Source organism: Apteryx mantelli, unplaced genomic scaffold (genome assembly GCF_036417845.1).
Source record: "Apteryx mantelli isolate bAptMan1 unplaced genomic scaffold, bAptMan1.hap1 HAP1_SCAFFOLD_33, whole genome shotgun sequence".
NCBI classification, from domain to species: domain Eukaryota; kingdom Metazoa; phylum Chordata; class Aves; order Apterygiformes; family Apterygidae; genus Apteryx; species Apteryx mantelli.
The window spans coordinates 3,313,191-3,334,389 of NW_027118682.1; the positions used below are offsets into that span (position 1 = coordinate 3,313,191).

At 53.0% G+C, this 21,199-nt stretch overlaps 1 protein-coding gene and 1 pseudogene across 1 annotated transcript; one reads left to right on the top strand and one right to left on the bottom strand.

The window, feature by feature from the left end:
- The first annotated feature begins 3,832 nt into the window (after window positions 1-3,832).
- Window positions 3,833-12,233, top strand: LOC136996270 (olfactory receptor 14C36-like). Its single transcript, XM_067317200.1, has 2 exons — window positions 3,833-4,813; window positions 12,114-12,233. The coding sequence occupies exons 1-2, from the start codon at window positions 3,857-3,859 to the stop codon at window positions 12,231-12,233; spliced, it is 1,077 nt and encodes a 358-aa protein (XP_067173301.1). The 5' UTR covers window positions 3,833-3,856.
- Window positions 12,230-21,199, bottom strand: part of LOC136996272 (adenylate cyclase type 10-like) — a 28,870-nt pseudogene continuing 19,900 nt past the window's right edge.

Sequence of the window (21,199 nt, forward strand, 5' to 3'; positions counted from 1 at the left end):
ATAGACAGTGGGTGTCAATGTAATGGTGAAAGGAGGTTCCCACTAAGGGAGCAAACCCTGCAGTACCTGAGGCTGGAGCAAAACAGAGCTGGGCTGTGCAGAAATGGCAGGAGAGGGCTTTGCTGCCTGAGCTGGCTTTGTAGCACCACAGGGCCTGTGAAAGAGGTCAACCAATCTCCAGGAAGGACAAGGTGCCACTGAAGAAGTCCCTGGGCCTGAACAGCCTGTGATCCAGCCATCCTGTGGACATCATTAGCACAGTCCCTGTTCATATCATGTGGGATGAGAAGAGGTTCAGGGGTGGGAGAGCCTGAAGGGTTTGAGAGTGCAGAAACTACAGCAGAGGCCTTGGTGTGATGTGCCTCCCAGTTATGCAGCTGCTTGAATGTAGATGGGATGGACTTTGCCTAGAGGCAGTGGTGGAATTCAGTTATTTGGGCACAGGCTGGAAACCTGAGATGCCCTTGGGAACTTGCCCAGCAACCACCCCAAAAGGATATGGCTTTCCTGTAGGTCCCATGCTGTATCTGCTAGAGACCTGTGGTTGTGCTGGACACCCCAGGCATCTGACATGGTCCTGCCTATGATCGATTTTTATGTCATTAATTCAAGGCTCTGCACTGAATTACATTAACTGTTTGCAATGTAGGGATGTGCATGAGTTTCAACTTCCTGGTGAGTGGAGGTCTAGGAGCAGTAGTAGGCATCAAGTGTCATTTCAGATGGCCAAGGAAATTCCCCACCTGGCCTCCACCTCATGCTCTCGAAGGATGCACGTCTCACACTTGCCCCATCACAGCAAGCAGACACTGGCACATGTCTGGGAACACCCTGTCTCTTCAAAGGTCACCAGGTGTTTGTGTGTGGGCAACTGACTCCCAACCTCCATCTCCACTGATTATAATGGGAGCTTAGACAAGGAGCTTGCCCTCAGACATCTCTGCTGAGCACACTTCAGCTTTGACAAGGGGAATCCCACCTCCTGTTTCTTTGTGGAGGTCATGGGAGGGAGCTTCTAAACTGGCATGACATGCCCAGATTGACTCATCTGAAGCAATACCTGAACCCTGGGGAAATGAGCTCCCTTCATGTCCCTGTCTAGGTGTCCTGTGTAGCTAAGAGGTGGGAATAGGGGTGTCCAGGGTGGGACATTTCCATGTCTTGTAGATAACCATCCCCTGATGTAACAAATTGCAATATTGGAATCAGTCTCTCTCCACTGTTTACAGAGAGACCATAGGTCTACCTCAGTGAACATTTCCCAGGAGAAGGGAGCACAAGGGAGAGAGAAGTTTACGCCTTCAGCACAGCCTCTGCCAGGCTCCTGGGATGGAGGGAGCTCCTGGCAACCTGGCAGCACTGCGCAGAGACAGCTCTGTGCAGGAGCAGCTCTTCTGCAAAGAGCAGCAGGGCTCCAGGCACTGCCTGCTCTTGCTGACAGAGGATGACAGAAGACAGAGAGAAGTGAAAGGCAGTCTGGAGTGGGAGGACAGAGGAGAGCTTATTGTGGGAGAAATCTTCACAGCCCTTGACACGGTAATTCTGTACTCCTGGCTGTAGAGCAATGCTACTGAGGTTCCTGGAGGAGTCTTCTAAATCCATCCCATCCCATTATTTTTTTTTAAGGATCACTCTCCCAGCTTCTCGAGTGCAAAGCAGGAGGAGGAGATGCTTCAGAGCAGGGATTCCCTGCCACACTGTCAGAGGGACAGGGTGTCCTGCTGCCTTCTCCCAGGATCGCTGCAGGGGGGTTAAGCCATGGTGTGCACACAGGTCTGCCCAGAGCTCTGATTCAGAGCAGTGTCCCTGCCCCCCAGGGTGCTGTGTGCCCAGGCAATGACTCTGCCACCTGCGAGGGTCAGCACTCAAACTGCCCGGGGAGCTCCCCATGGCACTGCAGGGAGAAGCTCTGGGTGGGAGGATCGACCCCCCAGTCAGGGCAGGTTCATTCTCCCGTTGAGAGGGTGCTGTGTGGGTCAGGGCTGCTCACAGCTCCATCTCACCCTGGGAGCATTTCTGGAGGGGGGTTCCAAAAGGAAGATCAAGGCAGGGATGACTGAAAGGGAAGGAGCTTTCATGAGTCTCTGCTTTCAGTTTTATTCTCTTTGGGTGGCATGAAATGTTATTGGATCTGCCAGGTTTAAACAGGGGATTGAGACTCCAGAACAGCAACAGTGAGAGAGGAACAATTCTGGGAGGAACTCAGGAAATCCCTTCATCCACCCCTCAGCCTACAAGCAGAGCCAGCATCACCTTTCCAGCCTCATCAAGGTTTGTCTCACCTGCTCCATAGCACCTGCAAACTTGGAGGTGCCCCTGTGCAGTGCCCTGCCCCCAGGAGGTTTCTGTAGGGCAGAGCTGAGCACCCAGCGGGTGGGATGGGGTCTGTGAGCACTGACAGGGGAGAGACGTGGGGACAGAGAAGCAGCTCCCCACAGGGACAGCTCCAGGCAGCAGAGTCATGGTCAAAGAGTGAGTGGAAACTGCAAACTTCATTGCCTCCTCTCCTCTCCCAGCCAGCACTGCCCTTGGCCCTCAGTGCTGTGGGGTCTAGGTCATGCGTCGTTTCCTTGGCAGCCGGCCATCCAGAACAGGAGAAACTGCTAAGCGTCCTCATGTCTCTCCATGTCCCTGCCTCCCTTGGCAGAAATATCATGGTATTGCTTCATGTGTCCCCACTTGTCCATGCTGCCCTTGTCCTTCCCCTCGGACTTTCTGGGCAGGGGGATTTCAGATGCAGTTCCGACAATGACCCTGTGGGTCCTGTCACGCGGACGTGTCCTTGACAATGAGCTGCCCACGTCCCCCTCTCGCCTCTGGGGCTCTGGGCAATGCAGTGGGGGGTGGGGGGGGTGACAGTGTGCTTCTTCCCCCCCCTCCCCGATGTGCTCTCTCCCCCTCAACCTAACCTCCCTGTAAACAGCATGTAGGCAGGGGCTAATTGAGCAGGCACCAACTAAGACCTGTCTAGCATGCAAATATGACTATGAATCAGTCATCTCCCCCCCCCCATAAATAGGGGGCAGCCCAGAGCCCATTGAGCTCTCTTGCACAGCAGCGGGCTGCATTGCAGAACCTTCTTTTGAGCAGGGACGCCTCTCAAGGTTACTCTTCGAGGTTGAGAGATTCCTTACCCACAACAGATCCTTGGTAAGTGATTAATAGCATGCTAAACTTTGCTAAGTTATATCTCTGATTGATTGTGCACGTAATCCCTTAGACGTAAACCGCTGACCAAGTCTGAGACTACGATTGGATCCAGCCACACCTAGGCTCCTCTTAGAAGGAGTTTAGAAAGCAAGGGGGTCCTTTCTGAACCTCGTGACTCAACGGGAGGGTCCCCTTCACACATGCTCCTTTAGACATGAACAGTTGACAAAGTCTGGGGCTAAGATTGGATCCAGCTGCTCCTAGGCTCCTCTCAGAAGGAGTTTAGAAAGCAAGGGGGTCCACTCCGAACCTTGTGACTCAACGGGGGGGGGGGGGTCTCTGTTGCATGTGCATCTGACCCTGTCCTTCATGCAGTAAATAACTGAGTGAACCTTGCCAGTCAAACCTCGTTAAATCATTCTTATTTATGGCTGAACTTTGTTAAGTTGCTGACTTTCCACAATAAACATAGTGCTGCTTCCCTCTTATGAGTGAAGTGCATCACTCCTCTGCGAAAGGGGGATGGCTGGGAATGAGCCAGCTCTCTCTTCAGGACACCCCATCCATAGGACATTTGACCATTTGACCCTGGGGTTTCTGCCTAGGCTGCAAGCCAACATGGGGAGAGGTAAGGTCTGCTTTTGGGGGAGGGCAGAGTTGTAATAAATAGGAAGTTTTGCTCAGAGAAGTCTGTCCTAACTTGTCAATGTCTTTCCCTCGCTGGACAGTCCCCTGTGCCCAGAAGAAGCAAATGTCCAACAGCAGCTCCCCGAAAGAGTTCCTCCTCCGAGCATTTGCAGACACACGGGAGCTGCAGCTCTTGCACTTCTCGCTCTTCCTGGGCCTCTACCTGGCTGCCCTCCTGGGCAATGGCCTCATCATCACTGCCATAGCCTGTGACCACCGCCTCCACACCCCCATGTACTTCTTCCTCCTCAACCTCTCCATCCTCGACCTCGGCACCATCTCCACCTCTGTCCCCAAATCCATGGCCATTTCCCTCTGGAACAGCAGGGCAATTTCCTACTCGGGATGTGCTGCCCAGGTCTTTTTCCTTGTCATTTTCATTTTGGCTGAGTACTTTCTTCTCACAGTCATGGCCTATGACCGCTTTGTTGCCATCTGCAGACCCCTGCACTACAGCACGCTCATGGGCAGCAGAGCTTGCGTCAAAATGGCAGCAGCTGTCTGGGGAAGTGGTTTTCTCAATGCTGTGCTGCACACTGCAAATACCTTTTCACTACCACTCTGCCGAGGGAATGCCGTGGAGCAGTTTTACTGTTCACTTCCCCAGCTCCGCAGGCTCTCCTGTTCAGGCTCCTACCTCAGGGAATCTGGAGTTACTGTGGTTAGTCTTTGTTTAGTCCTTGGGTGTTTTGTTTTCATTGTGCTGTCCTACGTGCAGATCTTCACTGCTGTGCTGAGGATCCCCTCTGAGCAGGGACGGCACAAAGCCTTTTCCACATGCCTCCCTCACCTGGTTGTGGTCTCCCTGTTTGTCAGCACCCTCATGTTTGCCCAGCTCAGTTTGTCCATCTCCTCCCCAGCTCAGGATCTGGTGATGGCAGTTCTGTACTCGGTGGTTCCTCCAATAGTGAACCCTCTCATCTACAGCATGAGGAACAAGGAGCTCAAGGATGCGCTGAGGAAACTGATCCAATGGGTGCAATGTCGGCACCAATAACTGTCCCGTGTGCACACACTCCCCATTCCCAGGGTATTTGACATCAAAGCTATGTGTTGTTCATTTCTTTCTTTCTTCCTTTTCTCTGATGCCTTCTTGTAAAAAGGAAAAAGTTTTGGTTCGCGCCACTTCTCAGGAATCTCTCATTTGAATCTGGCCCAGAGACTGTGTGGAAGCAAGAAGGCATCTTTCCCCTTCATCAGCAGAGATGAAGCCCACTAGTCTGAGCTCCCTTGCATGTCCTCAGTGCAATGAGAAGAGTTTCCCTTGGAAGTGTCATTCTCAGCTCTGACAGCAAGGGAGCTCGGGGGGGCAGAGTCAGGCTCAGACCAGTACAGACAGGGTGTGACCATGGTTCCTGTTTCACTGGGAGTGCTCACATCCCCTGGCCACAGTCAGGGTGGGATCTCACATCCCTCTCCTGAGAGGGTGGCTGCCAGCTGTCATTGTGGGCTTGTACCTTCCCTCTACAGTGCTCCAATGCTCAGTGGAACAGGAGTGGAGGGGAGGAGAGTCTGGATGCAGCCTGTGGGGACAGATCCTGTGCTCCTCAGGACCGTCCTCCCACTGCCACAGCAGGCATTTCATCACTGAAGCCTTCACATTGGGGCTGCAGCTTCCCTGGAGACAGGGCCACCAACAGCAGCAGGACTGTCTCTTCTCAGAGCTGTTCTCCTCATTTCCACACTGTCTTGCCTTCCTCTGAAGTGTGTATATGGCCTTAGTGCTCCTGTAAGGTGGTGCTGGTAGGGCTGTGCATGTGTTCTATGAGCACAGGCACCAGCAGGCAATGGGCACCCTTATGCCAGAGCTGGCCTCCAGAATAACTTTTCTATAATAAAAGTGGTTCTTATCAGTGACCTACATGAAGTCTGGCCTTTCTTCAGAGGCTGGAGTCAAAACTACGCCCAGCGGATTGCACTACAAAAGGGCCTGCTGCTCTGCTTGTGAAATCTGTGGGTTCCGGGGGTGAGCTCAGAGCCCCAGTGTGATCTGACACACTCACTTGGGGAAAGGCTCTCTGGGGAGCAGCAATGTCCCAGGAGAAAAGCAGGGCAGCGTTCAGAGGTAGAAAATGAGAACAAGAAACGGTTTCTCTGTGCACCAGCTTGGGGCAGGCTGCTCTGTCCCTGGGCAGCAGGAGCTGTTGGAGGGGCTGCAGGGCCAGGGCTCTCGTGCTGTGCTGGGCAGCGGGGTGGGCATGGAGGGGCTGCAGGCAGACAGGGAGGGGGATCTCCTGGACACAAGAGCAGGGGAGACAGAGAGTGACTGGCATCATTGTGGGGCCTCCTCCCCTTCCGAGGAGCTGCTCCCCTTCTCCTTGGTCCTTGCCTGAGTTACAATGTGCACATGTCTGTGCCCGGCACTGCACCTCTCGGGTGCTGACCTGACCCTGCCCTCATCCTGCTGACCTGACTCCTCGTCTCTGCCTCAGACCTGCCTCTACACTACAGTCAAGGAAGCCTTGGTAAGGAAAGCTGGGATCTAAGAAGATCCCAGAGAAGGTTGTAGGTCCCAAAGGTGACCGTATACGCCCACAGCAACAACCCTTGCCTGACAGCCAATTTAAAGGTGTAAGGAGTGCCACAGATTTGGACCCTCTACCCAGGTAACACTGCATACAGAGTCTTAGCTGGTTGAAAAAGCGAGGGCAGCCACTTGGGTGTGATTTTATAATGGATAGTTGGGAGAGCAGGTTTTCCTGTATCACAGCTCAACTGTTTATGCACCATTTGTGACAGGGGTCCTGCTACAAAGAGTATGCTGTTGGGAGCAGCAAGAGCAGGGCTGCTCCGAACAGGAAGGGGAGTCGGGAGCCGAGGGTGCCGGCAAGGCAGGCAGGGCAGTGACCCACCGACGAGAGGTCCTGTCCCACAGTGCCCGGACAAGAGGAGCAGAGCAGGTTTGGGGATGGTAACCAGGGTCAGGCACAGCCCAGCAGTTGCCAGACAAGGCTGAATGGCTTCAACCAGCCCTGCTTTGTACAGGAGGTTGGACTAGAGACCTCCAGAGGTGCCTTCCCACCAAAACTCCTCTGCGACTCCATGAATGGAAAGACCCTGGGCACAGAGACAGGCTCTGCCTGTCCCATCGGCTGCACTCCCAGTGGGTGAGGGGCAGAGTCCTTGGCCAGCCCCACACTCCCTCGTCCTCCTCTGCCTCTGAGCAGGACAAGGCCTGGGTCTGGGATAGGGCCCTGCTCACAGCCCCACCACTGGCTGCTCCCTGTAAAGGGTGAAACCCCGACATTCCCAGCATGGAGCTGATGCCGAAGCAGCAACCAGAGCTCAGCCGGCCCAGTGGCCTCAGCCCTCCCTGGCCCAGCTGTGGGGCCCCAAGTGGGGCTGGTCACCCTGCCCCACTGCCCCCCATGCTCCCTGTCCCACCATGCGTCTTCCCAGCCCTGGTGCTGGCCAGCTGCCCTGGGCTGGGGCAGTTCCAGCCCCCAGCGAGGGGGAAGGGACACAGACAAGGTGGGTTGGGAGAGGGCAGCTCCCCTCTGCCACACTGGGGCCGGGGCTGGGGCTGGGCACAGCTTTTCCCAGGGAGCTGCCTGAGGAGACGCTCCAGGTGATCCTCCACCTCTGCCCTGGCACAAACGGTGGAAGGGGGACAGGCATCAAGACCTTGTCCGTGCACGCAGGCGTGGAGCGAGGAAAGCCAGAGCTCAGCTGGAGCTGGAATCAGCCAGGGATGGGGTGGGCAACAAGAAGGCCTCCTGTCATGAGATGCAGATACTATGGCAGTGAAATTCATCATTACCGAGGCTTGGTTGAATACGATCCAAGACCTAAGTCACCTTTTCCCTCCCTAGGAACTGCCAATCCCCTGGATGACTGAGTGAAATCCACTACTTGACCAGTATACCATGGAAAGTATCCACCTTGCAAGTAGTAAGCATCCTCGGGGACTTTGTTAACACTCTCGATGGTGTGGTGTTATCACCAGGGAGTATGTTGGCAATATCTAAAAATACAGGACCCCTCACGTATCAGACAATTCTGACCCTTGTGTTGGGCAATCCTGGATACTGTCACATAAATGTTGATGCACTCTGCAATAATCCAGTGAACCCACAGTGGCTGGCAACCTCTTCTGTGACATGGCGTGTGAGGCCCAACATATTTAAACCCACCAGTGGGGCAGTAGAAACCAAGGTATCCACCTGATTGCTCACACCAACCTTACCTTCTGCTTAAGTGTCAGCAGTCCCTGTCCAGGAGCCCGGACTTGAGTCAGAGAAACTAATGCTCACATTACAGGAGGAGACAACACCCCCCAATATGATCACCATACTAACGAGTGGTCTATTAAGTCTGTCCTCTTACACAACTGTGCACATGTAAAAACAGCAGATAATTCCAACAAAGGGTGGCAATGTCCACAGGCCATGTAGCCATTAGAACTCATTATGGGAGTCTGTGAGCCAGTTAACCACTGACTTCATGGCTCATGCGCCACGGTGGGCGTATGCAATTTCAAATTTCCCTGACTCCCACTGCCACTACTGCAATACCAATAATAGCTGTCCAAGGATTTCTGAAAAGATTGGCAGTTTTTACCTCTGAAGTACATGCATTTTATGGTAAGATTCGATGAGACAATGTTAACATTAGTAAGATATATTCAAATTGCTCACAATGGACAATACCATATGTGATCAATAGTTTAAGTCCCATTGGAAAACCTGCAGAGTTAGGGATCTTTCCACTGGATTGGAAGCTGTGGGATTGGGCGCAGGAGTGTTGAATTCCACGGACTTGGAGATCGTTAATAATAAAGTGCCTAGGCTAGGACATTTAAGCAAACAAGCTATAATTGGTCAGACCATGCATATTGCATTATGGGTAAGGATTAAAGTGCAGGCTAGCATGGGTGACACTGTTGTGGGTGTTTACTACAGGCCACCTGATCAGGAAGAGGAAGTTGATGAGGCCTTCTACAGACAGCTGGAAGTAGCCTCACCATCCCAGGCCCTGGTTCTCATGGGGGACTTCAACCACCCTGATATCTGCTGGAAAGACAACACAGCTAGGCACAAACAGTCCTGGAGGTTCCTGCAGAGCATTGGTGACAACTTCTTGACACAGGTGGTGGAGGAGCCAATGAGGAGAGGTGTGCTGCTGGACCTCGTACTAACAAACAAAGAAGGGCTGGTTGAAGATGTGAAGGCTGGGGGCAGCCTTGGCTGCAGTGACCATGAGATGGTGGAGTTCAGGATCCTGCGAGGAGGAGGCAGGGCAATAAGTAGGATTGCAACCCTGGAGTTTAGGAGAGCAAACTTTGGCCTCTTCAGGGACCTACTTGGAGGAATCCCATGGGTTAGGGCCCTAGAAGGAAGGGGGGTTCAAGAGAGTTGGTTAATATTCAGAGATCACTTCCTCCAGGCTCAAGAGCGGTGCATCCCTATGAGTAGGAAGTCAAGCAAAGGAGGGAGGAGACCTGCACAGATGAACAAGGAGCTCCTGGCAAAACTCAACCAGAAGAAGGAAGTCTACAGAAAGTGGAAAGGGGGACAGGCCACTTGGGATGAATATAGGAACGTTGTCAGAGTATGCAGGGATGAGACAAGGAAGGCTAAGGCCCATTTGGAATTAAGTCTGGTGAGAGATGTCAAGGACAGCAAGAAGGGCTTCTTCAAATACATCAGTAGCAAGAGGAAGACTAGGGAAAATGTGGGCCCTTTGCTGAATGGGGTGGGTGCTCTGGTGACGAAGGATGCAGAGAAGGCAGAGTTACTGAATGCCTTCTTTGCTTCAGTCTTTACTGCTCAGGCCAGCCCTCAGGAACCCCAGACCCTGGAGGCAAGAGAGAAAGTCTGGAGGAAGGAAGACTTTCCCTTGGTGGAGGAGGAGTGGATTAGAGATCATTTAGGCAAACCTGACACCCACAAATCCATGGGCCCTGATGGGATGCACGCACGAGTGCTGAGGGAGCTGGCAGACATTATTGCTAAGCCACTCTCCATCATCTTTGAAAGGTCATGGAGGACAGGAGAGGTGCCTGAGGACTGGAAGAAAGCCAATGTCACCCCAGTCTTTAAAAAGGGCAAGAAGGAGGACCCAGGGAACTACAGGCCAGTCAGCCTCACCTGCATCCCTGGAAAGGTGATGGAGCAGCTCATGCTGGAGGCCATCTCCAAGCATGTGGAGGAAAAGAAGGTGATCAGGAGTAGTCAGCATGGCTTCACCAAGGGGAAATCATGCTTAACCAATCTGATAGCCTTCTATGATGGAATGACTGGCTGAGTAGATGAGGGGAGAGCAATGGATGTTGTCTACCTAGACTTCAGCAAGGCTTTTGACACTGTCTCCCATAACATCCTCATAGGGAAGCTCCGGAAGTGTGGGTTAGATGAGTGGACAGTGAGGTGGATTGAGAACTGGCTGAATGGCAGAGCTCAGAGAGTTGTGATCAGTGGCGCAGAGTCTAGTTGGAGGCCTGTAGCTAGCGGTGTCCCCCAGGGGTCAGTCCTGGGTCCAGTCTTGTTCAACTTCTTCATCAATGACCTGGATGAAGGGACAGAGTGCACCCTCAGCAAGTTTGCTGATGATACAAAACTGGGAGGAGTGGCCGATACGCCAGAGGGCTGTGCTGCCATTCAAAGAGACTTGGACAGGCTGGAGAGGTGGGCAGAGAGGAACCTCATGAAGTTCAACAAAGGGAAGTGCAGGGTCCTGCACCTGGGGAGGAATAACCCCATGCAGCAGTACAGGTTGGGGGTTGACCCGCTGGAAAGCAGCTCTGTGGAGAAGGACCTGGGAGTGCTGGTGGACACCAAGTTAAGCATGAGGCAGCAATGTGCCCTTGTGGCCAAGAAGGCCAATGGTATCCTGGGGTGCATCAGGAAGAGTGTTGCCAGCAGGTCGAGGGAGGTGATCCTCCCCCTCTACTCAGCCCTGCTGAGGCCACATCTGCACTACTGTGTCCAGTTCTGGGCTCCCCAGTACAAGAGGGATGTGGCGCTACTGGAGCAAGTCCAGCGAAGGGCTACAAAGATGATTAGGGGACAGGAGCATCTCTCTTATGAGGAAAGACTGAGAGAGCTGGGCCTGTTGAGCCTGGAGAAGAGAAGGCTGAGCAGGGATCTTATCAATGTGTACAAATATCTAAAGGGAGAGTGTCAAGAGGATGGAGCCAGACTCTTTTCAGTGGTGCCCAGCCACAGGACGTGAGGCAACGGGCACAAACTGAAACACAGATGCTTCCATCTGAACATGAGGAAAAACTTCTTCCCTGTGAGGGTGACAGAGCACTGGAACAGGTTGCCCAGAGAGGTTGTGGAGTCTCCTTCCCTGGAGATATTCAAAACACGTCTGGATGCAATCCTGTGCAGCGTGCTCTAGGTGACCCTGCTTGAGCAGGGGGATTGGACTAGATGATCTCCAGACGTCCCTTCCAGCCTCAACCATTCTGTGATTCTGTGATTCCGCTCCGAGCAGGGGCAGGTTGTGGCACAGTCTCTCCCTCCTCATCACACACTCACAGCATATTCATATTTAAAGCAGAGGTTGTCAGGAAGCAGCATTTCCATCCCAGAGCAGAGGAGGGTATTCTCGGACTGGTTTCCATCCTGAGAAGGAATAAACCCAGACTGCCCTGTCCTTTCCCATGGGATGAGAACATCCCAGTGTGCTACAAAACTCTCCCCTCTTCCCAGAGACAGGGTTTTCTGACTTAGGAGAACTTTGGGTACCACCTCCCGCCCCTGCTTGGAGGCTTTCATTGCATTTCTTCCTCCAGCTCATGTTGAGTAAAGCCATTCACTGCCAGGCAGCTCTTTCATCTCTCCGAACAAGCTGCCTTTTCTGTTTCTGTTACCAGCTCCTTCAAGGCAAAGACTTCTGCTTACTGTGGTTTTCCTTCCTCCCATTGCTGGGGGGACTTCTGGAGCAGCTGTTTCCCTGAGCAAGCAAGACGGCCCATGGAAATGGTCCCAAGCAGATCAGCCCACAGCCCCATGGGCCCCTCCCCACAGGGACACCCTCCAGCCTCCAGGATCCCCCATGGGGCAGAGCCAGGCTGAGGGTAGGGACCAAGCCAGACGTGCTGTCACTATGATCTCCCTATGTCAGCAGTGACCTCAGCACTGCTGTTCCAGAGCTGGGAGCGGGCTGGTGGTGGGAGAGGGCCCAGGATCAAGCTCTCCACTCCTGCCTGCCACAGGGAGCTCCAGCCATGAGCCAGGCAGAGGGGCTGTGGGAGAGCAGGAAGGCAGCACTGCAGATGAAGAGGAAGGTGGGCAGAACCATCTGGGACCACCGCAGTCATGCTGCAGTCCATGGACGTGGACCCCCTGGAGGAGGAGGAGCCCCCAGAGGCGGATGAGCCGGAGAGGCAGCCCACCCCACAGCTCATCACCCTGGCCGAGGGGCCAAAGAGGAGGAGGAGGCGCTAGCCCAGCAGGGGGGCTCCCCACTCCCCACCAGCCAGGGCACACCCCCCACCCCCCCAGAAGTCCATGCTGGCGCTGGTGTCCAGCTGAGGGCAGCTGGGCTGAAGACGCTGGGGGAGGCTGAGGAGTGCTGGGCCATACGCCATCTCCTGGCCCACACCTGGCAGCTGGGCCCCAAGATCTGCCTGCACGGGAGTCCCATGTCAGCTGGACAAAGTCAATGGGCTATGAGCAGAGGCAAGAGCATGTCTGTGTGCAGCTGGTTGTAGGACTCGGCTCCCCAAAACCATAATCGCTTTCCTTCTACTGAAAAGCAGCAGGACTAAGACATATATTTCACAGGCACAGGAGATGAGGGACTGTCACCAAATACATGTCTAACAACAGAATTTAGGAAAAGGAGAACGTTCAGTGCAAAGCGACTGTGGTCACAACTGCAAGATTCACATTTGCCTTCCTAAGAAACCCTTTGAGGAGCCTTGAAAAAGCACGAACAACAGGAAATGTACTTCATGTCTCTCCTTAAGGTTTGCATCTCCTGAAGTGCTGTGGAGCTCCGTGTCGTGCAGGAATACGATGACACAACATTGCTGCAGACAGACAATTCCAGCTGATGCAATGCCCAGTGCCACCACCTGTGGCTGCTGCAGATTCATGTGTATCAGAGGCTAACAGCACAGAGACAAATGTCTTCTTCCCCTTCTCTGCTAGAGTGCATCCTCACAGGTGTTGGAGTTCCCCTATTTTTACAGCATTTCCTGATCATTTCTGTATTGGGCACTCAGCATTTCCTCTTCTGTTCAAGAACTGTGGCAATAGCACTGGAGTTTAGGAGTCAGCAGGGCACGAGAGGAAGGGAGCATGAGTTACGGGCTCTCAGCTCTCCAGGCAGAGAGGAGGAATGAAACAGCGACACAGGATCCCTTAGTCCTCCTCTCTCTGGGAGCAGCGGAGAAATACGCCTACCATTCAGCCGTCACTGCCCGCAGTGCTGTGTCCCAGGCAGCTCAAATGCAGCCAGAATCCCCTGACAGACAGTGGATATTCTGGCCACAAATGTGGCCTTTCAGGATCTTTCAGGATCAACAATAGAAGGAACCTCTGTGGTCTAAAAAGGGAAATCTAATTTGATGTGCACATCTGAATGCATCAAAAAAAAAAAAAAAAAAAGAGAGAGCAACAGGGGAAACAGGAGAAATCTTTTCTCCCTTTAGCCTTTGTTCACATTTTAAATGCCATGTCCTCTTTTACCAGCTCTGAAGGAATCAAGGTCATTTCTTCAGTGGTCAAATCCGACAGAGATCCACAAACTGGAAAGAGGCAACTCCCTTGATTTATGCTGCTTGTGGCTCTGGCGCTTGATAGGGAGCTTCCCACACTGGAGACTCTCTGAGAATAGCCTGATGCAAAAAGAAGAAATACATATCTGGGACTCTTGATTGAACTCTGCATTTATGATACCGGAACCCATATTGCTTTCATGTCCCCAGATACTCCTTTACCAGCTATGGTTAACTTGCTTACTCCCTCTCTGCTTGTCACATTGCAATGGTTCATGTGTCGTGGTTATGTCTGAAAGCACACAAGTGACAATTTCTCCTCCGGTGTTATTTCTGTGTTTCACACCATGTATGACTTGACCTGAAAGCTGTATATTCCAAGTGACAGCTGAGCACATCAGAAGCTGAGTGCAATAAAAAGTTTTTCTCCCTTGCTTGGTCTTGTTCCTGGTGGGGGTCTGCTTCAGGCTGGGCTGCCTCTTGCAAGATTTTGTCATCTGAAAAGGATGCAAAGGACAGAGAGAAGCGAGGGAAGGGGGGAATTGCAAAGGTGACAAAAACAGAATTGAAGAAAGGGAGCCAGGATAAGAGCTACCCATTTTCTGTTCTCCTGCTCTAGGAAAAGCAGGAAATGGAGACAAAGGACAGAAAAGACACTCTTCCCTTCTCTTCAGAAGTCTTCAGGCAATCATTTGTATATCCTTTGTAATGAATCCATGGCATTAGCTGCCTCCTCACAGACATGCAGCTCGGGGGTATGATTTTATTCAGGCGTTGACAGAGGCACAACAGGGAGGGCAGCATGAAGAGGCTCTGACCCGGCTCTGCAGTACAGCCACAGGGCAGGGGTCTGCAGGGGGTCCTCAAGGAGCCTAATGAGCAACAAGTCCACCTGCCAAACCTCAGCACTGGTGTGGGGGGATGCTCCCAGCTTCCCCCCCACCCCCCATACACATTTGGTGCCAGTTACAAGTAGCCTGAATTCCTGTGTTTTACACTCCAAAAGGAAGGATGTCAAGACTTGAAGATAAGGCCTGCTTGGGCACCTGGACTTTGAGAAACAAAAGCCTCCTCTCACTGCTGGGCCAGTGTTAATTGCTGTGGTCAGGACTGTCTCCTCCTCATCAGGACCCTGAGAGGTAACACCTGCTTTCACTGCTGGGGCCCCACTGTGGACTGGAATTAATTCCTTCTTAGCCCAGCTCTGGGATCTCTCCTTGGGACCCCCACTGCAAGAGTAAAGCAGTCATCTGCAGTCACTCAAACTCCTCCCTTCAGTGCTGAAGAGTGCGCAAGGCAGCTAGTCTACCATTGGGGGTGTTTGGCCACCCCCCCTTACCCCATGACTATGGGTGCGATCGATCCTCATAACAATGATGGAGGAGAGTTGAACCCTGCAGCAGCCAAGAGCCAGGGACCGCGCCTGCGTGAAGAGAACTGCAACTGGCCTAGCGACTCCACCTGGCAGCTGCAGCAAGGTCTTGAGCTCTGAGAACTGCAGGTCGCGAGTGAAAGCCAAGGCAGCAGCTGGAGAGTGCAGGGATGCTGTGGCGTAGTGGGAAGGCGAAAGGCTCTGGGTGAGGGTGGTGGAGCTGTTGGGGAAAGTCGATGGGCAATAGCTGCTGTTGTAGTGTCCGGCGGAAGGGCAGTTGTCAAAGGTTTTGATTAAGCTATGAAAATGGGACTTTTTCCTGACTTGGCAGCTTAAAGTGATGCCCCCTGAGAAGCTGTGCTGTCTGCTGCTGTGGAGAAAAAGGGTTTTGCAAAGAGCAGGGCCTGAAGTTCTGTACGTCTAGGTAGAGTTGTAGCGCTTTTTTGATGGCTTCCTCTTTTCCTGCAGTTGCTAAGGAGGGAAGGGAAAGGATGGGCACGAATGGGCACAGCCTTCTCTGGAGCAAGGAGAAGGAGGTGAACACATGCTTGCATGCCTAGTCTTTTCAAGCGATTTACATTTTAGGGCCCACATTTTCATTTTGTTTCCAATATTGCTTGACAGCAATGGCCTTATTGCTTTCTGCCAGGCCCTTGGTCAAACCTAAATTGAAAAGACAGAGTGTAACCTTCTGCTGGAGGTGTGCATTGCTGTTGGAGAGAGAGGTATTTAAGCATGGCTCTTCCAGTGTGATCGAACTACTTCTAACCGCCAAGTATTTTATAAAGAGCGGGACAAGAGTTTCAGGGATGCTGAGTGCTCCTCTGAAACTGTGGCAAGATGAATCGTCACCCAGAGTGACACTGCAGGCTGCCGTGTCCTGGTGTGCACGGGAGCCTCTGGTGGCTCCCTGTGGGCTGGGAAGAGCCCAGAGCAAGTCCCTGGCAGAGCCTGCTGGTGGTTTCCTGTTTCTGCCGCCTCTGCTTGCAGGTTACGGACCTTTGGGCAACTCTTCTCTTACTCTCCCAGGCTGTGACTCCTCTATGCCCTGGCCTGCCTCTACACTTCACCCAGCACGCTATTTCTACCCCACTACTGCCCTGCCTTAGAGCCCTAAACAGCTCATCCTTCACACAAGAACTGCTTGCTCAGTGGCCTGTCCCCCTTTCCGCATTCTGTATACTTCCTCCTTCTGTTTGAATTTTGCCAGGAGCTCCTTGCTCATCCATGCAGGTCTCCTGCCCCCTTGGCTTGACTTCTTACTCCTAGGGATGCACTGAGCTTGAGCCTGGAGGAAGTGATGTTTGAATATTAACCAGCTCTCTTGGGCCCCCCTTCCTTCTAGGGCCCTAACCCATGGCAATCCTCCAAGGAAGTCCCTGAAGAGGCCAAAGTTTGCTCTCCTGAAGTCCAGGGTTGCGATCCTACTTATTGCCCTGCTTATTGGCCAACGGGGTCTTTCCTTGTTTGTAGGTACGAGGTCAAGCAGAACATCTCTCCCCAGTGGCTCCTCTATCACCTGTGTCAGGAAGTTGTCATTGATGCTCTCCAGGCACCTCCTGCCTTGCTTGTGTCCTGCTGCGTTGTCCCTCCAGCAGCTATTGGGATGGTTCAAGTCACCCAGGAGGACCAGGGCCAGTGACTGGGAGGCTTCTTCTAGTTGCCTTGTGCCTATCACCCCCAATCCCGTGGGGCTGCAGAAAGGTAAAACTCCAGCGGGAGAACCAAATTGGTGAAGATTTGCACAGAGACTGGCCTGAAATGGCCCGATGCTTTACCTCTCCCCAGGAAGAAGGAATACTATTAACCCATGGCAACAACTCTAAAACTATGAGAATTTACTAATCCCCCAGAGCATTACCTTCTCTGGAGTGCTTTGTGCCTTATTTATCATATTCCTCACTTGATGGAAGCCTAACTGCTAAGAACTTCAAAATGCTCCGACTGTTTTCAGTACAGCCATTTCCAGTTTTCCTTTGGAGTACTTGGGATGCTACCCTGGATTGAAATCTTGCCCAAGAACGGGTTAGTGTAACTAACTCTTCAAAATGTGGCTTAGAGTTGCCTTTGCCCCACCATGGACAGGAGGGTTGGGAAATCTGCTTAAAACACCAGCGAAGACTATTTTGTTTCAGGTATTGACCTTACTAATTGTGTACGTATTGGTTCAGTCCATCTTCTGTTGTGCAAACATTGTTGTGGGAAAGGAGAGAACGAGGCCTGATGCAGCATATAGTAAAGGAAGAAGGAAAGGAAGAAACGTTTGGACTAATGATGACAGTATTTAATTCCTGGGAAAGGATCTTCCCTTTGCAGTGCTGGCAGCTTCAGCAGGTACCTGGAGCTATAGACCTCTGGCTTTGCTTGATTCAGCTGGGGAAAATGTGGAGCTGTCTTCAGCCACAAATCTCCCATGGGGCCTTTTCCAGTGAACCACGACTCCTAAGGGGAAAAAAAGAAAAAAAGCCACAGTGAGAGCTGAGAAGAGCAGGCGATCCCCAGAGCTGTCATTTCTGTCTGGGAAGGCAACCAAGGCCTCTCTCAGGAGTTTGTTCCATCCATCAACCAATTTGCCGGGCTGCCAAAGTCTATCAGTGAGGAGAAGGAGAGGGAAGGCAAATTCAGACTCAGCACACGTTGATCCTGGCCTCCCAGAGCTGCCTTAAGGAACAGGGAAAGATTCAACTTCACCACTCCTCAGCCAAGCAGAGATGCTGGGAAGGAGGCATCTTGCTTCCTCAGGTGTCAGTCCAGCCCCACCTGGGGGAGATACATCGCAGCTGTCTCTGCCCTCCTGTTGAGCAGGGCTACTAGCCCCTACCAGCTCACCAGGGACTTTCAGCACATGCCCCTGAAGCTCTCTGGGGGCTTTCCCTACGTGTACCTGCTGGAGCACAGTCTGGCCCACCTTCTGCTACAGCATGCTCCTCTGCCCAGGAAGCACCTCAAAGGCACAGATGAAGTACTTACAGTGCTCATCTCCAGCCAAGTCTTCTCCAGGAGGTTGCCACAGTCTTCACAGGCTTGGAGGCCCTGCTTGAGGCCCAACAGGCTCTGCTCTTCATTCCCCAGCATGAGGAAAATGTAGGCTTGCAGGTGGTAGACTCTGGGGTAGAAGACGGGGCTTGTAGAGCACCGAGAGAAAACCTCTTCCGCAAGCTGCCCAGAAAACAACAGAGAAGCACGTTGGGAGAAGTCATAGAGCTCAGTGACGGCTTGGCACTGAGAAGGCCACCAATTCCCCAAAGAGAAAAACCAGCCCTAAAGAGACAAGGAGTGCACAGCCAGCAAGGCTGAGATGCCGCACAAATCTCTCCTGAGCCCTAGGACCTCATATGGAGCAGGCATTTCAGCAGAGCTCACTAGCTCATGGCTCTGCAAGTCTCTTCTCCTCTCTTGCCGACCATTCCCACAAGGGAATTCTCACATGCCCAGGAAGAACGCCTTCACCTGACTGCCTTCTTTTCCATCTCTTGCTGACACCTTTGTGAGAGGAGTCTTTTGCCATGTTGCTCTCTAACCCACTACCCTCTGGCACTGCCCTGACTCCATGCTGTCATGGCTGCTTCGACCTGCACAGGTCAACCCACTGCTGCTAGTAACACGGCTTTCCCTAGAGTCCCCTTGCAACATGCGCCTCCCCTTCCTCCTCATCCCTCACCCTTAGAGCCCTGGTGCAGCTCTCACGGGCCCTCGCCGATCCGTGCTCAATATCCTTTTTCAGCACCAGGCTGTGGCACTCCAGGAGCCGGCTGCACGCTTGGCTGGCCACAAGGGAGGCGCCAGTTCTCTTCAGCAGCCTCTTGGCCTTTTCAAAGGGCTTCTGGAAGTTGTCCCACTGCCCAAGCCTTGCAAACCTACATTGTCCAGAGAAACACACACACACACATTTTGTAGAGATGAGGAAGTAATCAAAAGGTCTCCTAGGCTATAGCCTCCAGCCCCAAGCTGGCTTTCAGAGGCAATGCATCTTATAGGAAAAGGAAGTTACTGGGGCCATGTTGGGGCCGTGTTGGGGGCATGGGGGGGTGAACTGCAGTGTGTTGTAGCTCCTCTTGGTTAGCATCACTCAGAGCAGAAAAGGGGAAAAGGAAGGCTGTGGCCAAATGCCGCCAGTCATCCTTCCCTGGCAGGGCTCCACAGAAGCACATCCCGGGGCTCCTTGCCACCTTGCTCACAGTGCACGGCTCCCCCGGCCCCTTTCGCCACAGTGCCCCAGAGACGGCCGCCTTGGTGGACATGCGATGGGGGGATGTGACAAGCCCAGAGCTCCCACCTTCCCTGCCACAATCACTGCCTGGGCCTCTCCGCACTCAAAGCAAGTCTCTAACTTACCAAAGAGCCAGGCACGAATACAGTCCAAGCAGGATGCTGCTCTGCGACTTGAGAATGCAGTTGGCTTCATTCTGCTCGACGAAGCTCCTGCACTCTTCAAATGACTTGTACTGCCACCCTGCAATACAAATGGGTCTCAGAGAAGCAGCACCTCCCTCCCCGGCTTCAACTTGCCTCAGGCATTCGTAGCAGCAGAAGGCTCAAGCACAGCCAGGGAAGTTCTTGGCAGGCAAACCACTCAGAGGGCAAGCAAACCACACAGGAAGGTTGCAAGGGCTCAACTTCTACCCTAGCTCCTCAGGGCTCTTCAAGCTCCACAGAAATGCCCTTGAAGGCAAGGGCAGAGAACATCAGGAAGGAAAAAAGAGAACTCACAACTCCCCTGAGAGCATTTTCCACTGCAAAAGCTGCAGCTTTCTACCACTGCACAAAGGCATGCTGCCATTGATCAGCAATGACAGGGACCCCAGAGCACAGGCTCTTAGGTGCCTTCTGCTCAGGCACATGCCAGCACTGCTAGGCCTGCTTCCTGGGAAGCCAGAGCAGAGTGAGTCGGAGAAGAGGTTTCAGAAAGGGCAATCTCAAAACACAGCAAGGAAAGGGGATAATTAAAAGCTTTGTGAAATTACTCTTTGCTCACATGTAGAAAATGGAAAAAGAAAAAAAAAGGAGGGGAAAAAAAATCAAGAGACAAACACACATGCACACAGCCAAAAGGCCAAGGACTCTGTCGAGGAAGTAAAAGGATTGCTGGGGGCTCTGGGGTCATTGTTATATCAGGAGAAAAACCACTTTGGCCAGCACAATTGTTTCCGTGTTTCCAAAGGGTAGAAGATACTCCACAAGTCTTGTATTGCCGGTTCCTTTATGCCTGCCCTGGGGGGGCTCTGCCTGTTTAAATCTTGGACAAAGCCACCAGTTCTGGCCGACAAGTCCAGTATGGCAGTCTTGCCTGACCAGGAAACAGGTGGGCGTCTTTGCAAGCCTCCTGGCTCTCCGGGACCTGATCACTGAGGACTCACCAGCATCAAGCAAGAGGTCTAAGCAGCAGGAGAAGAAGCACGCCTGCCCAACGATCCTGTGCTCTCCAGACACCTGCTTCTCTAGCCTGCGCAGCACTGCCTCACATTCAGGGTACCTGGGGAGGAACACGATGAGCCTCCATGGAGCGTCTCCATGGGGTGGGAGCCCAGTCAGCACCTCCAGACACTTCTGCTCCCCTTCCCAGCATCCCTCTCTGCCTCGCTTTCCCTTCTTTGCTCTTTCTCACAACTCCATCCAAGTTTCTCCATCAGACTTTTCTGCACCCAAAGGTCAGCCCCCTGACACTGGGCAACCAGCAGTCTCTCCAGCACCATGATTACCTCATCTGGAGAAAGAGCGCTGTGAAGAGCGTCCTGAGAACCACGTAGTCCAGGTTGGGCTTCTGCAGCTGCATGCAGAGCCTCTCGGCGCAATAGCCTGGGAAGAAAACAAGCAGACTCGCACAGGCTCTCTCTGCAGAGACTCCTTCTCGCAGGCAGCGGGGGCAGTACCTACCTACGTCGATAGACAGGGGCAGATTTCCCAGGCTGAGGGTCAGATGGGACAGGGCCTGGGCGAAGTTGGCAGTTTTTAATACCCCTCCTCCAAAGAGCTGCACGTCAGCGCTAAGCTGCATGGCCGTCCGCCCGTATTGCAGCCACTCTTCCCGGCAGCCCAGGTTCTGGCAGCACAGCGCATATTCCAGGTAGGAGAAGAGGACCTAGAAGGGTCCAAACAGGACAATGAACAGGACTGAATCTCTCCAGGGTGATTCTCTGGCCTAGAGGGGACAGGCCATAAACCCAACTGCCAGCTTCTCTCTTCTCTTGTACTCCCAGGGCTCTCACCCATCCGACAAATGGCTCTTGCTACTGCCACTGCTAACTGCAGCCGTGTCTAGGCAGGGGCCCCCGTGCGTTGCACACAAGCGTTCTCAAGAGCCACAAGGAAACGACAGG